This window comes from Emydura macquarii, unplaced genomic scaffold (assembly GCF_026122565.2).
Source record: "Emydura macquarii macquarii isolate MOO-44397 ecotype Brisbane River unplaced genomic scaffold, CSIRO-AGI_Emac_v2 contig_1305, whole genome shotgun sequence".
Classification (NCBI taxonomy): Eukaryota; Metazoa; Chordata; order Testudines; family Chelidae; genus Emydura; species Emydura macquarii.
Window position 1 is genome coordinate 2,371,268 of NW_027131442.1, and position 16,425 is coordinate 2,387,692.

At 48.7% G+C, this 16,425-nt stretch overlaps 1 protein-coding gene across 1 annotated transcript in view; it reads right to left on the reverse strand.

Moving 5' to 3' along the window:
• The window catches only part of LOC137154825 (zinc finger protein 585A-like), a 100,346-nt gene extending 90,029 nt beyond the window's left edge, over window positions 1-10,317 (reverse strand). Inside the window, exon 1 of the mRNA XM_067550677.1 lies at window positions 8,834-10,317. Coding sequence (XP_067406778.1) covers window positions 8,834-10,239 — 1,406 coding nt within the window. The 5' untranslated portion in view covers window positions 10,240-10,317. The remainder of the gene's footprint in view (window positions 1-8,833) is intronic.
• Between the last annotated feature and the right edge of the window lie 6,108 nt (window positions 10,318-16,425).

Sequence of the window (16,425 nt, forward strand, 5' to 3'; positions counted from 1 at the left end):
ACGCCACCGCGAGCTGCAGTCGCAAGCGTTACACACTCAGCACCTTCCGCTCCAGCCCCCAGCCCCAGCCTTGCTTCTCTGGCTGCAAAGCGGGACCCCCAGACCCTGCCTGGCCGCGCAGAAGCTCCCGGCCTGGGGCAGCGCTTGGCCCGGCTCCGCGCCAAACCCCGGGAGCTGCTGCTCCGCCCGCCCGCACCGGGGTCAGCAGCGCCGGCGGGATCCGGGTCCCGGCTCCCCGCCGCCCCCGCCAGGATCAGCCCGGCCCGGCCCCCGGAAGCTCCCGGCCCGCGTCCCACCTGCGCCGGCCCACGCTGCAGCCATCGCCGGGCTCGGCCCCGGGCCCGCGGCCGCTTCGTCCGGGCGGCGAGCCTCCGCGGCTCTTTCTCTCCCTCCCCGGGGCAGTCTCTCGCCGCGTCCTCGGAGCCGCTCCGCGCCCTGGGGCTCCGGCCGGGGACTCGCCGTGCGCACGGGCCGGGCTGCGCCGGGGACCCCAGTGTCCGGGCTGGCACAGGAAGGCCCGGCCCGGCTCGGCTCGGCTCGGCTCGCGGGGCGGGGCGCTCCGACTCCGGCTCCGGCTCCAGCCCTACTGCTGCGGGTCGCTCCCGGGCCTTAGCCGCGCCGCTCCCCACCAGCTTCTCCAGGCTCGAAGGACCCAGCAGGCAGGCAGCAGTGCCCGCGCTTGTGCCGCCGGGGGCGGGACCCGGGCCGAGGAAGCACCAATAAGGTCGACTGTGGAAGCCCCTCTCCTGCGCCTGGCTGCGACCCCGCTTATCGCCGCCCGATCCGCGCTGCCACTGCCGGTCTCGGCCCCCCGTCCGGCTGGGCCCTCTGCCTGCATGGACATGGCCTGGACACAGGCACCGGCGTTGTGCTGTTTGTGGCAGGTCCCAGGCCAGGGGACGAAGCCCTCCCCGCGCTGCAAGGGGCAGAGACCCCCATACTTGGAGACCTGAGGGTGAAGCCCCCCAGGTAGGCGAAAAATGGAAAATAATGTCACACGGGGAAGTCTGGGCTACACAGACTGCACGGTGCTACATCTGGCTCTGGCTCTATACTGCCCCGACCACCCTGTGATCTGGTCATTCATTTAATACAACAACCCTGGCTGCTTGCTGTACCTCCCAGGTCAGTTACCCTTTTGGGGTGACAACAGCGAATACAGCAGCATGGTCCTTCATAAACAGGCTTTGGTGGAAGGACTCACTGGGTGGAAGGACTGCCGTGGCAATGAATTTGCAGATCGAGCTGTAAAGGCTGCAGCCAGGAACGCCTTTCCCGCTCCGGATATACAGGAGGTCTGTGCCTCCTTTTCTGTCTCCCCTTCGGAGATTTATGTTTCAGTTCCATCTTCAGAGTTGGACAATTATAAAAAACTCTTAGGGCAACTTTTTTTTAAAACAATGTATGGTGGTCACCTGATGGCCGACCAATGGCCCCTAGGACTCTTTTGCCTAAACTTGCCCGCTTTGTCCACCAAGGTGGCCATTCATGCAAAGGGGGGGATAGCTGATCAAATTCTGCAATTTTAGTGTGCTCCAGATATTCATCAAGTGGCTAAACAAGTATCTCAAGGTTACCTGCCAAAAGTATAACGTGGGATGTCACCAGCCACAACTACTGGGGGCACCAGAATGGGTCTATGGCCCATTCCAGCATTTGCTGATAGACTATATGGACTTGCCTGCTTGTAAGGGTTTTAAACATGTGCTGGTAATAGTATGTGTTTTTTCAAAATGGATTGAAGCTTTCCCCACCATCTGACAAGGTGGCTGTCATAAAAGCATTAGTAAAATATGTAATTCCAAGTTTTGGCTGCCCTCTCGTGGTAGAATCTGATAGAGGAAGTCATTTTACTAATCAAGTAATGCAATTTTTGATGAAAGCACTGGGAATAATTCAAAAGTTACATACTCCATATAGACCTCAGTCATCAGGCATAGTTGAAAGATCTAATGCAAAATTGAAGAATCAGCTATCTAAGGTTATGGATGATACCGTATTACGCTGGGTGGATGCATTACCGTTAGCTTTAATGCATCTAAAAACTATGCCAATTAGAAAGACAAATGTATCTCTCTATGAGGTTTTTTTTGGGAAACCATTTCAGCTGGGGGGAAGCCTGACACCTGCACACGCCAGTCTCATGGGTGAAGATAAGAAGTTGGTTGCATACGTTATAAAATTACAAAAGATACTTACTGCTATTTTTAAGTTTTCCAGAGACGCTCAGATGCAAAGTCTGGTACCACTGCACCCATCTAAAAAAAGTATAATCACCTCATGCTAATCTTCAAAAAAAGCAAATTTCCAAGTGCAACAAGGGAGCTCTGCTGGACCGAGGTCCCAGAAGTAAACGTGAAAGGGTAAAGAACCACGGGCAATCCCCTTGTGGTTGCTCTGAAGCAAACGGTTGACAAAGTCAAAAGTGCACCAGAAAAAAAATACTAATGGACTTTATTATTTTTACAATATTTTTAATCACTTTGTTAATTATTTTGTGGTGTGTTTGTTATATTAAGGAAATAAATTGTTTTAAAATTAGTGTAAAAGATGGATTTGTTATTCTTAATGATGTTTCTAATTAATTTAAACATGGGCAATGCAGATTTTAAAGCCAATTCATTTTATATGTTAATAAAAAATTTAACTGCATCTTGGGAGGTCAAGGATTATTGGGTGTGCTCCTTTATGGCAACCCATCATTGGGAAGGAATACCCCTAATACCAAGTCCTGTGTCAGTTAATGTATGGAAAAGTTTGGCGTGGATTAATCCCATGAAAACAGTAATAGGAAAAAAACACCAGTTGGGAATGAGGGTTAATCCCAAAGACTTAATTCTCCTGGAAAGAAAACCAGCAGCACCAATATGTGTGCAGTGGACTCAATCTGTACCGGTAACAGAAACAGATAAACCCTGGTTAAATGTTACCTGTAAAGTAAAAAATGTAGAAAAATATTCAAAATGCAAATATATTGTCCATCTACCTACGGTGGAAGGGGGAAAAAAATCAGCAAAACTTTAATACAGAAATGGGGATCAAATGCCACTCAATTAAATAAAAAAACAGTTTATAATTGTATGCTAAATGCCACCCAAGAAATTAAGTGTAACAAAACCCACAAATGAATAAAGTTAAAAAATATAAATTTATATGAAAATAACCGGTTTAAAAAAAAGGTCTAAAAAATTCAAAAGGCTAGTACCCTCAATCAATATGCAAATAATACCTGGTTTGCATGGGCTAACATCATGCTACATGTGCTATACCAAGCCCATTCCAACAGTTGCAAAAAAGTTACTCCAATAAAAGATGTATGGTGGGCATGTGAAAATTGGGCAGGAAAAAACTTTACCACCAAGGTGGAGGGGAAGATGTACCCTGGTATATCTCTGGCCTGCAGGTGTGCATCCAGTTCCTCTACATAAGGTTGTGTATAATCACCGGCCTAAAAAAATTTTTAGGCCCACCTTGGATGCTCACCATTATAACCCATTAATTGAACACTCTTCAGCATTCTGGAGAAAATAAAAAATGTTTTGGCCATGGCAAATGAGGAATTTGGAGTATGCACTAAAAAAATTTTCAGTTGAATTTAAAATATTTGCCAATGTAACTGAAAATGCTATTTTAAAATTACAGGCTAAAATTAAAACGTTGGCACAAATAAGAATTCAAAATAGGTTAGCCCTAGACCAATTATTAGCTCAACAAGGAGGAGTTTGTGTAATGTTGAATCAAACCTGTTGTTTTTATAAAAAATAAATCAGGTCAAATCAAAATGGATGTACACAAAATTTAAAATGTCAGCAAATTTTTCCATGAATTCGCTGACCCTCCAATGTCATTGTCTGGCATTGATATTTCATGGTCATCCATCTGAAATGCTCTGACTTCTTGGTTACCAGACTTATCCTGGCTTAAAAAATTGTTTGAAGGTATAGTAGCATTTATAATAATATTAATGTTAATGTTTTGTTGTATGCAATGTTGCTGTTCATTATTTCAGCAAAAAAGGTTTAAACCCCCTAGAAAACAAATGGTGCAAAGGTCAATACGATATTGGTATATTGCCAAGGGCAATACAAAAATATATCATAATTGTGTTTCTAGTAGTAGAATTAATAGAAACAAAGGGAGGGACTGTAGAGGGAAAAAAAAGGAGGAAAATTGTGCTTTTAGCAGCTGATATTACTATCAAACGTTGTGCATCCCTAAACCCAGCTACGCTGTTACCAATTCTCACTGAAGGGGAACCTCATAATTGTGATTATGTTATTTCTCAGAGCACTACACCCCACCCTGCTCTTCAAGGAGCCAGCAGCCTTGCCCTCCCCAGCCCTGCATTGGGGAGCTGTCCCCAAGAGCAGCATGTGCTGGAACTCTGTTGCCTGGGGCTCTGCCCCTTCCCCCATCCTGAGTCTCTCTCCCTTCTGAGCAGGGTATTTCCGGGCTACCCAGTTCCCTTCCTTCACTGTGTTATCCCAGCTCCAACTTCTGTCATCTACTACCACCGAAAAGAGCCTAGCTCCATCCTCCCTCAAACCCCCCTAAGCCTCAAGTTGCGGTGAAGGAGGTCTAGGTCGGATATTAGGAAAAACTTTTTCACTAGGAGGGTGGTGAAACAATGGAATGGGGTACCTAGGGAGGTGGTGGAATCTCCATCCTTAGAGGTTTTTAAGGCAAAGACCTGGCTGGGATGATTTACTTGGGGTTGGTTCTCCTTTGAACGGGGTTGGCCTAGATGACCTCCTGAGCTCCCTTCCAATCCTAATCTTCTATGACTGCCAGTCTGTCACAATGAGCTCCATCCAGGCTGCCCTGCTTGGTCAGGCCCTCCAGCCACATGGTCTGTCCTGAGTCCCCTGTGTATATGTTAATATGCACTGGTCAGGTGCACCCTCTGTACACCCTGTGTTACTCGGGGTTCTATCAACCAAAAGCTCTTGGTAACCTTGTGCAAGATGGTGTCAGGAAATAAATCAAATGGAGACACAGCCATCCAGCCAATAGTTGGACTGGTAGAAACAGTATAATACAAGCGTGCTCTCACTGTAAAACTATACTTTACTTAGTTTGAAGCACTTACACACATGCATGCATAGATCAGCTTCCTGCATTTCTCCTAAATCACTGATCTCAGCACGTCCACCAGAGACTTCACAGGTAGGGAGGGGACCCAGAGTCAGATAAGGTTGAGAAAAAGGGTCCCCTCCCCTCCTGGCTTAGTCATGCTAAGGCTGCACAGGCCTGCAGAAAGGCCTATCGATATTGGCTACTGTTAGTGTAATATTGATTATCATGCTTGTTGCTATCAAGTGGTCTCTGGCCCTTTTACTGGTCTATCAAAATCTCCCCGTACACCTGCTGATGCACTCAAACAATTTGTAAATGCACCTCATCTAGTCCCGTTTGAAAGAGGACTAGATCAATGTGCATTAAGGAACAGTGACTGCACATCAGGATGCAGTTAGTCCACACCACAGCAGGCTAGCTGAGGGAGGATTACACCCCAGCTTGCCGCAAATCTACCTCCCTAGGCAGCTGATTAACTTGCCCAGACTTGGAGCAGTCGTAGGTGTTGCACAAGAATAAAGCTTGGGCCAGCTACTTCAGAACAGGCTAATGGCCCAGGGACATGGTGTCGCAAGACATATTTGGTCAGTGACAGCCACACAAAGCCCACATCCTCACTCCAGAGCCATTTGCAAATTGGAGGGGAGGTATGAATCTTGTGATATTTGGGGGTTGAATGAGGGACTCGTTAGTTCTATTCCACGCTGAATAGGCCTCAGCTTGAATATTGTATCCAGCTCAGGGCACCACATTTCAAGAAAGATATGGACAAACTGGAGAAAGTCCAGAGAAGAGCAGTAAAAATTATTAAAGGTCTAGAAAATACAACCTATGAAGGAAGATTGAAAAAATTGGGTTTGTTTAGTCTCGGGGAGAGAGGATGAAAGGAGACATAACAGTTTTCAAGTACATAAAAGGTTGTTACAAAGAGACGGGAGGTAAATTGGTCTCGTTAACCTCTGAGGTTAAGACAAGAAGCAATGGGCTTAAATTGCAGCAAGGGCAGTTTAGGCTGGACATTAGGAAAAACTTCTTAAGTGTCCGAGTATTTAAGCACTGGAATAAATTGCCTAGGGAGGTAGTGGAATCTCCTCATCTCCACAATCTCTTCTGGAGATTTTTAAGAGCAGGTTAGATAACCACCTGTCAGGGATGGTCTAGAGATAATACTTAGTCCTGCCTTGAGTGCAGGCAACTGGACTAAATGACCCCTTGAAGTCCCTTCCTACGATTAAATACTTTTCAGGCCTTTGAAATACTTTGTGGCAGCAAAAACGAGAGTCCTGTAGCACCTTAAAGAGTCATTAAAGTGCTACAGGACTCCCGTTGTTTTTGCTATATACAGACTAACACGGCTACCCCTCTGGAACTTTGTGGCAGGGCGCCTACCCCGCAATGACCAGGAGAGGTTAAGGACTGGGTGAGGAGCAGCCAATGGGCAGGAGTGATGGGGCAGCCAAACAGGACCCAGGAGCCCAGTATAAAAAAGAGAGTAGCAAGCGGTGCCAACTCCCAGGAGCTCAGGAAGGGAAGGTTGGCTGCCTGGTAAGTTGAGAGATGGTCAGCACCCTGAGCAGGTAAGTGGCTGACTTCCCTGTGTCTGGGTGAGAGCAGGAGGCCCTGATACGAGGGTGGAGGAGGTACTGGGGCTGTGGGGAAGTGGCCCAGGGAAAGTTATAGAGGAGTTGGAGGGGAGGTAGGGGAAGGCTGCTGGGCTATATCTCATCTCCTCTAAGCCGCCAGTGGAGTGGTGGCGGACAATAGCGGCCACTGAAATAAGTGGTGGGAACGGGACTGTAGAATCTCCCCAGAAAGGGCGGGAACAGGCATGTGGCTTGGCCGGAGGGCTGAACCTCGAAGACAGCAGGAAGGGAAGAGTGATGGAGCACAGGTTGCGGATGGGGGTGTTGCCATGAGCTAATTCCCAGAACACTACCAGGAGGTGCCCAACGGGCGGTGAGTGGCAGACAGTCCGTCACACTCTTGCACCCCCATGCTTTAGAACCGAGACTTGACAGCTGACCATTGCATCCAAGATCGGCCTTTTGATACCTCCACAAAACTCTGCCCACATTTGGCCACGTTATAAGCCTTTGAAAATTTGCAGCTCACACACGCTCAGAGAGATGACTGACATTAGGCACTGAACTCCGCGAAGATTCCATCCTCACTGAGCATGCTCCAGCCCCTTTCAGCTCCTCCTACTGACCCGATTGCACATGGGCCAGCCCCACAGTGACTAAGCATGATGCTCCAGCACAGGGCGACAGGGACTGAAGTTGGACTTTGCCTGCATTTGTTGCTCCGGCAGCAACAATGAGGACATTTTCTTTGTTTCTAAAAAAAAAAAAATTGTGCTAGAGAATGCCAATCACGTGTTGTCTGCTCTGCCTGAGGATATTGGCGCAGGTTGGAGCTGTTGGCAGCCCTTGTAAATATCCTTTTGTCAAATGTGTGGAGAGATCCCCTGGGACTTTTAATGATGAGCCCTTGTTCTTGGCCAGTAAAGTAAATCTGATTGTGGCAGATGATTGGGTGGACTCTGTAAAAGGGATGACAGGGAGAGAACCTTCACCTGTTTTCTTCATGGCCCACACAGAAGTGAGTTAAAAACATAAAATACTCTTGCTGAAGGTTGTATTGTGTGACATTACTCTATTGCTTAGAATTCAGACTGATAACACCCAGGAACCCACAACAGCAGGAGACAAAGCAGGCTGCTCCCTAGGACAGTGAGGCACAACTCACCCTCCCTTGCTCTTGGCTGCTTCTTTGCAGACTGACTGATTGCCCACTTCCTGACAGAGCCCTCTGACTGCAAGCAAAACCAGGGAAAATCCCTGAGGAGTTAACGTGATGGATGACAATTATAACACAGTTTTATCTTTTTGGCACCGATTCCCCAGGAATAACGCCAAACGCGCACTGTGCACCTGCCAGTCACAGTTCAGCAGGCCTCAAGGTCATTTGGGCCTTAGAACATTTTGGTTGGATCATTTAAAAAGATTCACACTGGCATCTCCACATGCCATCTGAATGGATCAGCTTCTTTAATAGCAAAGAAACACTCAGACAGACAGATCTGTGTTACACATTAGGCACATAGCTCTTCTTCATCACATTTCTATTCAAAATAGACCGCATGAGCCGTTCCTGAGTCTTCTTACTATCACACACACTGGGCTGTCCCGCCAATCCCTCCGACCAAGCCATGCTGAGATAGGACTGCAAATCCCACCTCTAGATGTCACTCAAGAGTCACCCCCCTGGCTGGAAACGGCTGGGTCCCAGCTAGATATTTGGGGGGGGGGTGGGGAGAAGAAGGGAGAGGCAGGGATTGTCCTGGCTGCATCCCATCTAAATGTGTGAGTGTGGGGGGATAGAAAGAGAGAGACCAGCCTGGATCCCAGCTGGATGCAGGGGCTCCCTAATGGAGTAGTCTGTGTCCATCTGCTCTAAATTCCCCCCACCCGTCTGCTCTTCCACACGCTGCTCAGCCAAGTCCCCTTCCCTGCCCCACACAATCTCTCTGCTGGGCATCATGGGGACAGGACTATTCCCTGGTCTGCAGTTGTTGGCGCTGTGCCAGGCCCCCCAGCTGCCAGCAGCCCCTCAGGCCCTGGCGGTGGCAGAGGGGCACTGGTTTGGGTGACCTGGTGCCGGGTGAGGTCGGCCAATCTGGGAAAGCATTTGTCACAGGCAGCACAGCTGTAAGGCCGCTCCCCTGGTGTGAACACGCCGATGTGATGTCAGAGATGAGGCCCGTGCAAAGCTCTTGCCACAGTCGGTGCATTGGAATGGCCGCTCCCCGGTGTGCGTGCGCTGGTGGTTGGTCAGTGCATCAGCATTGCTGAAGCACTTGCCACAACTGTCGCAGTGGTATAGCTGTTCCCTGTTGTGCATGCGCTGATGTATTCTCAGGCTTGAGCTGTGAGCATAGCCCTTGCCGCAGTCAGCACAGCGGTACGGCCGCTCCCCGGTGTGTGTGCGTTGGTGGTTGGTCAGCGTACTGGCCTGGCTGAAGCTCTTCCCGCAAAGGTCACAGCGGTACGGCCGCTCCCCGGTGTGCGTGCGCTGATGTATTCGCAGCTTTGAGCTCTCTGAAAAGCTCTTGCCACAGTCAGAGCAGTGGTGTGGCCGCTCGCCAGTGTGCACACGCTGGTGTATTCTCAGGTGTGCAATCCGTGTAAAGTCTTTGCCGCAGTCAGTGCAGCAGTGCGGCCGCTCCCCGGTGTGCATGCGCTGGTGCAATCTCAGTTTTGAGCTCTCTGCAAAGCCCTTGCCACAGTCAGCACAGTGATGCGGACGCTCCCCGGTGTGTGTGCGCTGGTGTATTCTCAGGTGTGCGAGCTGTGCAAAGCCCTTCCCACAGTCAGTGCAGTGGTGCGGCCGCTCCCCAGTGTGCGTGCGCTGGTGTATTCTCAGTTGCGTGATCTGTGCAAAGCCCTTGCCACAGTCAGCACAGCGGTGCGGCCGCTCCCCCGTGTGCACACGCTGGTGTATTCTCAACTTTGAGCTCTGCACAAATCCCTTGCCGCAGTCAGTGCAGCGGTACGGGCGCTCCCCCGTGTGCGTGCGCTGGTGTATTCTCAGGCTTGAGCTCAGAGCAAAGCCCTTCCCGCAGTCAGCACAGCGGTACGGGCGCTCCCCGGTGTGCGTGCGCTGGTGCTTGGTCAGCGTGCTGGCCTGGCTGAAGCTCTTGCCACAATCATTACAGCGGTGCGGTTGCTCGCCAGTGTGTGTGTGCTGGTGTCTTCTCAGGTGAGCGCTCTGTGCAAACCCCTTCCCACAGTCAGCACATCGGTGCAGCCACTCCCTGGTGTGCGCGCGCTGGTGCATTCTCGGCTTTGAACTCTGTGCAGAGCCCTTGCTGCAGTCGGTGCAGCGGTACGGTCGCTCCCCGGTGTGCGCGCGTTGGTGGTTGGTCAGCGTACTGGCCTGGCTGAAGCTCCTGCCACAGTCAGCACAGGGGTATCGCTGCTCCACCGTGTGTATGAGCCAGTGCTGGTTCAATGCGAAGGGATTACTGAACATCTTGCCACAATGATGAGGAGTCCCGCACTGCCTGATAGGGAGTCTCTGGTGCATCCCCAGCTCCGGCCTGTGGCTGAGTCCGTCCCAGGGATGGACTGTGTCCTCTGCACGGATCCACCTGTGGGCCATGGCATCCTGCTTTCCTCCCACGCTATTCCAACATTCAGACTGTATCCTTGTTCCTCCCAGGAGCTTGTGCCCTGCTGGAGAGAGCAGATGCAACCCCATTGTTAGCTCATGGTTAAGGCTGCAGGTTTGTCAAGGAAGGAAAAACATCACAGACGGTGCCATTTCCCCATTTGTATGGGACTGTTTTTTTTAATGGGACGTGCGCCTCACCCTAGAAGGGCGGCTCCTGTCTCACAGGGCTGGACCCAACACCTCGTCTTGGCATTGAGACCGTGTGTGCAGGGTTACAGTGCCACTGAGATTTGCCCCCACCCCGAGTCATGATGGTGCGGGAGGCAGGCCGAACATCAGTGAATGGCATTGCCACAAAGATCCCCTCTACTCTGCCCCACCCCCCTCTGATCAGGCTGGGGCTCGGGTTGCACGTAGGGTGCTCCTTTGGGTGGCTGGTGGCCCATTGGCAAGGCAAAGGCAAGTTTTATTAAGATTCATGGAGCAGTCACAGAACTTTTAGTGACCTGTGACTTTTACTAAATTTACTGTGACTGCTCCGTAATTTTTTATACAAAATGCTCTGACAAATCTGCAGCCTGAGACATGTTGGTTCTCGCCCCGTTGTTTGTGCAGCGCCTAGCGCCTACCCCCATGTGCACCTCGAGTCTCATTTTATGCTTAAATTGTCGCCTGACCAGAAACTGGGCAGAGCCTGACCTGCGGGGCCCCAATCCAACACAAGGGCCCCTCGGTGCTCACACAGTACAAATGATGTCCAAGTTTTTTTTACAAACTGATTTTGTTTTTAATTTAATCAGTGGTTTTTATTTACATGTTGCTGGTTCTTCCCTTTGTCCTGTCTTATAGCGTGGGGCCTCTTCCCCCCTGTTTGTGCTGTTTTAACTATATTGGTTGGAAACTAGTTTAGTTGAGGGGCTACAGTCCCCTTGTGTGGACACAGTGAGACTTAGAGATCTTTAAGGCCCAGCTTGACAAAGCCCTGGCTGGGATGATTTAGTTGGGCTTGGTCCTGCTTTGAGCAGGAGGTCGGACTAGATACCTCCTGAGGTCCCTTCCAACCATCATCTTCTATGAGTCTATTAACCGGTATAAAGCTGCTTAGAACAAAGTAGCTTATTCCTCTGGGGGAGTGAGTCCCTTTCAGAGAATTCCTCTTAAAGAAGTCATTCACCCTGGGCCTGAGCTTTCATTTTTTGTGCAAAACTAAACTAAAATTCTCCTGAGGGTTGGTTATCTGTGTGTTTTTTTTTGTTTTGTTTTGTTTTTTGGGGTGGGGGCAGGTGGATGAGGGGATGACAAGTCACTCAGGGTTTCTGTGCTGTAACATGAAGAACATTTTTGTATTATTTTACACCCCAATGAGTAACACGGCTAAGCTGAAGGGGTTAATGGCTCCCACACAGCCAGCCTTTCATCCACAGCCAGTCACAGACCTGGTTAAGGCTGAGGGCTGTGCTAAGCATTAACTCTGAAGCAATGTAAGTGACAAAGGTTACATGCCACTGAGAGAGCAGGAGGAGAAGGGGATGTGACAGAGGCCAGCCCAGCACCCTCTCACTCACACTCAGCCCATATACCAGGGTAACCCATATCGTGGCCAGCAGGATGATTTCGTCTGGCCTCCAAACATGTCCACTCCCCACAGCTGCTGGGGACATGTGGCAATTGTAGAGCATTGCAGTGAAACGCTGCAAGTGCCTGAGACCTGCTCTACAAAATGGCGTCCTCCGCATGGCGTGACCTTGAACTCATCATACGTGACTGATCCTGCTCTGCCCGGAGTTGTTCCCAACTTTCTCCCTGCTCGCTAGGTACAGGTTTCTCCAGTCTGAGAGGTGACATGTGCAGTGAAGTGGCAGAGAGAGGGTAGGGTGCTAATCAGCACATTCTCTGCCAAGGGCCAGCGACTCTGGGATGCTCTCCCAGAGTGTGAGCAGGTTTTTGCCCTTGTCTGAATTAAGTCTGGATCCAGGTGCCCAGGACCTTAGGACACCAGCACACACAGCTTGAGCTAGAAGGGGCAAAGGCATAAAAAGCATGCGAAAAAAATCTCTCGGGCAGCATTATCTTGATATGATTTTCTGAGCTGTGGGAAGCCTAGAAGTGTTGTATTCCATGGTCAGACAGGTTTGGATTGTCTGCCTCTCTCTGCCACAGTGCCTGATCCATCGACATACACAGATGGATTTTATCCTCACAGCCTTCTCCATTATACAGGAGGGGAAACTGAGATATGGTGGAGCTGTAGGGACTCAGTTCAGTTCTAGATCTTCTGATTCCTACTGCAGTGTCCTACCCACTATGTAATGCAGCCCCCCAACCTCCTCCCACCACGGACCTCTCTCTCCCACCCCACATTGTCCCATATAACTATTCCACCCCTCATCCCCTTTCATCACAGCCCCATCTCCAGTCCATTTTTTTGTCATGGCTTTGAGGCTTAGTGATTTTTAGGTCCCATTTTAGGTCAGAGATTACCAATGTGTAGGAAAGATAGCAAGCATGGTAAGAGGCCATCCTGGCTTAAACAGGAGATCTTAAATGACTTGAAACTCAAAACAGAGGGAGACAAGAAATGGAAATAGGTCAAATTACAAAGGGAAAGCAGGTAGAGACAAAGTGCCAAGGCATAAAAGGAAATATAAAGGGTAAGAAGAAAGCATTATACAATTCATGGGAAGCAAGATGAAGACCAAGGATGGGCTAGGCCCATTGCTAAATGAGGAGGGAAAAGACACAGAGGAACTCAGCCATGGCCAAACTGTTAAATGCCTTTTGTGTTTCAGTTTTCACCAAAAAAGTTAGCAGTGATCAGACAACTAACATAGTGAACATCAGGGTAAATGGGGTCACTTCTGAGATTAAAATAGGAAGAGAAATAGTTACAAATTGCTTAGGTAAGTTAGATGTTTTCAAGTTGGCAGGGCCTGAAGAAATGCATCCTGGAATATTTAAGCAACTGGTTGAAGAGATCTCTGAGCCATTAGCAATCATCTCTGAGAACTTGTGGAGGATGACAGAGAGACTCTATGACTGGAAAAGGGCCAATATAGTACATCTCTCCAGAAAAAGGGGAATAAGGAGAACCCAGGGAATTATAGACCAGGCAGGTTAACTTCAGTACCCGGAAAAATAATGGAACAAATAATCAAAATTCTATTTGTAAGTAGAACAATAGAATTTCTTTGTAGAAGAAAATAAAGCAATATTCAACATGGATTTGTCAAGAACAAATTATGTCAACCTAACCCAATATCCCTTCTTTGACAGTTAACAAGCCTTGAGGATAGGGAAGAAACAGAAAATGTCACATATCTTGAGTTTAGTAAAGCTTCTGATACTGTCTTACTGTCATAAACAAACGAGAACTATAGCCTAGGCAAACCTACTAAAAGGTGGGTGCACAACTGGTTGGAAAACTACTCAGAGTAGTTATTATGGTTCACAAAATGAGCTGAAAAGACATATAGAGTGGGATCATATTGAGATCTGTCCTGGGTCCGGTTATATTCAATATCTTCATCAATGATGGCATAGAGAATACATTCAAAGTTTATGGATGATTCCAAGCTGGGAGTGGCTGCTAGCACTTTAGAGGACAGGATTAGAAATCAAAAGGATCTTGACAAACTGGAGAAATGGTGGGAATTAAATAGGATGAAATTCAATAACACCATATGCAAATTACTACACTAAGGTAGGAATAATCAGTTACACAAATATAGAATGGGAAATGACTGTCTAGGAAGGAGTACTGCAGAAAAGGATCTGTGGGTTATAGTGGATCTCAAATTAAATAGGAGTCAACACTGTAATCCTGTTGCAAAAAAAGCAAATATCATTCTGGGATGCATTAAGAGGATTGTTGTGAGTAACACTCTACTCAGCACTGATAAGGCCTCAACTGGAGAATTGTGTCCAGTTCAGACCCCACACTTCAGGAAGGATGTGGACAAATTGGAGAGAGTCAGAGGAGAGCAACAAGAAGGATTAAAGGTCTAGAAAACATGACCTCTGAGGCAAGATTGAAAAAATTGTGTTTGTTTGGTCTGGAGAGGAGAAGACTGAGGGGGGAAGAGATAACAGTCTTCAAGTATGTAAAAGGCTGTTACAAAGAGGAGCAATAAATTGCTCTCCTTATCCACTGAGGCGAGGACAAGAAGAAATGGGCTTAAATTGTAGCAAGAGACAGGTTAGACAGGAAAAACACACTAAGAGTAGCTAAGCAGTGGAACAAATTACCTAGAGAGGCTGTGTGATCTCCATTATTGGAGGTTTCTAGGAACAGGTTAGACAGACACCTGTCAGGGATGGTCTAGAATAGATAATACTTTGTGCAGGAGAGTGGATTACAGGACCTACCGAGGTCCTGTCTAGTCCTACATTTTTATGTTTCATAGCTATCAAGGCCAGACCATCTCACTGTGCCCATCCAGCCTGGCTTCCTGCCTATCGCAGCCAGAGAATCTCCCCCAGCGATTCCTGCCTCCAGCCCAGTAACTCCTGGCTGAGCTAGAGCAGAGCTTTGAGAGAGACACCGCATCTCCACTGACAGACACCCAGTGAGGGAGAATATACCCCGCCTCAAGGGGAGCTCTCCCAATGGTTCATTCCCCTCCCAGATAAATATTGGCCCCTAATTCCCAGCCTGAATTTGTCTCCCTTCAGTTCCCAGCCAGTGGATCTCGTTCTGCCTTTGCATTCTACATTAAGGAGCCCTCTGCTAGCAGCAGTGTAAATCAGAAGGGACTGGATTATTACAACTCACCTGAGGAGAGGCTCTCAGGCCCTGAGCTTTCCCTGTAGTCCTGGGCATCCCGGATCCAGAGCTCTGCCTCCCTTCGCTCGATCCGCCGGATTAAGTCTGGTGTGGAACCGGAATAGCCTGTTTGGGGGGAAAAGAACCAGTTTTATTACTAAAGTTTTCGGGGCAGGGACTCATTTACATGTTTGTGCAGCCCAACATAACAGGGCCAGATCTTGGTCAGGGTGTGTCTGCGCAGCACCAGGTACGACAGGGCCCCAATCTCAGTTGCTGCTTCAGAGGAAAGCATAAGAGATGCCAAGCAGGAGAATTCTAAAATCTTCCTTAGAGGAGATTTCTTCCCATTTCCCACCAGGCAAGTTTAGTTCATACTCTGACACCACAATGTCTATGACCTGTCCCAATTTGCTGTGGGGGCTGAGTTTTAAATCCTTACTAGGATAACTCTAGATGTACCAGACAAATATCCCATCCTGCTCACACGTTGGCCTCTATGAGAACTTGCAGCAGTACATTCCATAGGACAACTGTGTGAGATGGATTTCCTTTAACCTGCTGAACTACCACTGAACATCCAGTAAGATTAAGAGACAGGCTGAGGAGAACGTTCCCAACTTCCTTTCCTCCATCATTATTTCACTTACCCAACTGTCTCCTGAAAAATGTATCATGGGAGAAGACTTTGGAAGAAGGGAACTTCGTTCCTTTGCCATCTTATAGCTGTTGAAAACAACACTTTGCAGCATGTCATAAAGGCATCGGCCACAACGTGTCTTGGTAGGTGTCCTCAGTTAGTGCCGGTACACAGACCTACCAGTTCTTTTCCTTAGGTTCAATTGCACAGTTGTTAAATTTACAATGTTCATTCTTTTGGGGGAGGTGCGGAGCTGTTACAAGCAGCAGGAAAGTTCTCTCACTACTTATTTCTCAAACTAAAGTCAATTTGAGGCAGAGTTACTTCCATGAGTGTCTTGGCTGGGATTCTTGGAAGAGGTTGTTGCTCATGTGCTGTTTGCTACCACCTCTGTGCCAGGACTGAAGTACATAATTCAAGTAAACAAGTTACATTAAGATTAGCTTCAGGTTCCGTAGCCCTGATTTCTTCTCCAACTGGACGCCAACCTGAAAGGGGCTGACATCTGCCACCACTTGGCTGCTGGGTGGCACATGGCAACTGAAGCTTTGAGGGAACCCAGACATTTCACAGCTGTGAATAGAAAAAGTGAAACGGGTCCTTACCCAGGGAAACGAGGGTCCAGTAATTCCGCAGCATCTGGTCCCGGTACAGCTGCTTCTCTGGCTGTGATAAGAGCTCCCACTGCTCCCGGGTGAAATACAGAGCGACGTCCTCAAACGCCACCGGGAGCTGCCGTCACAAGCGTTACACACTCAGCACCTTCCGCTCC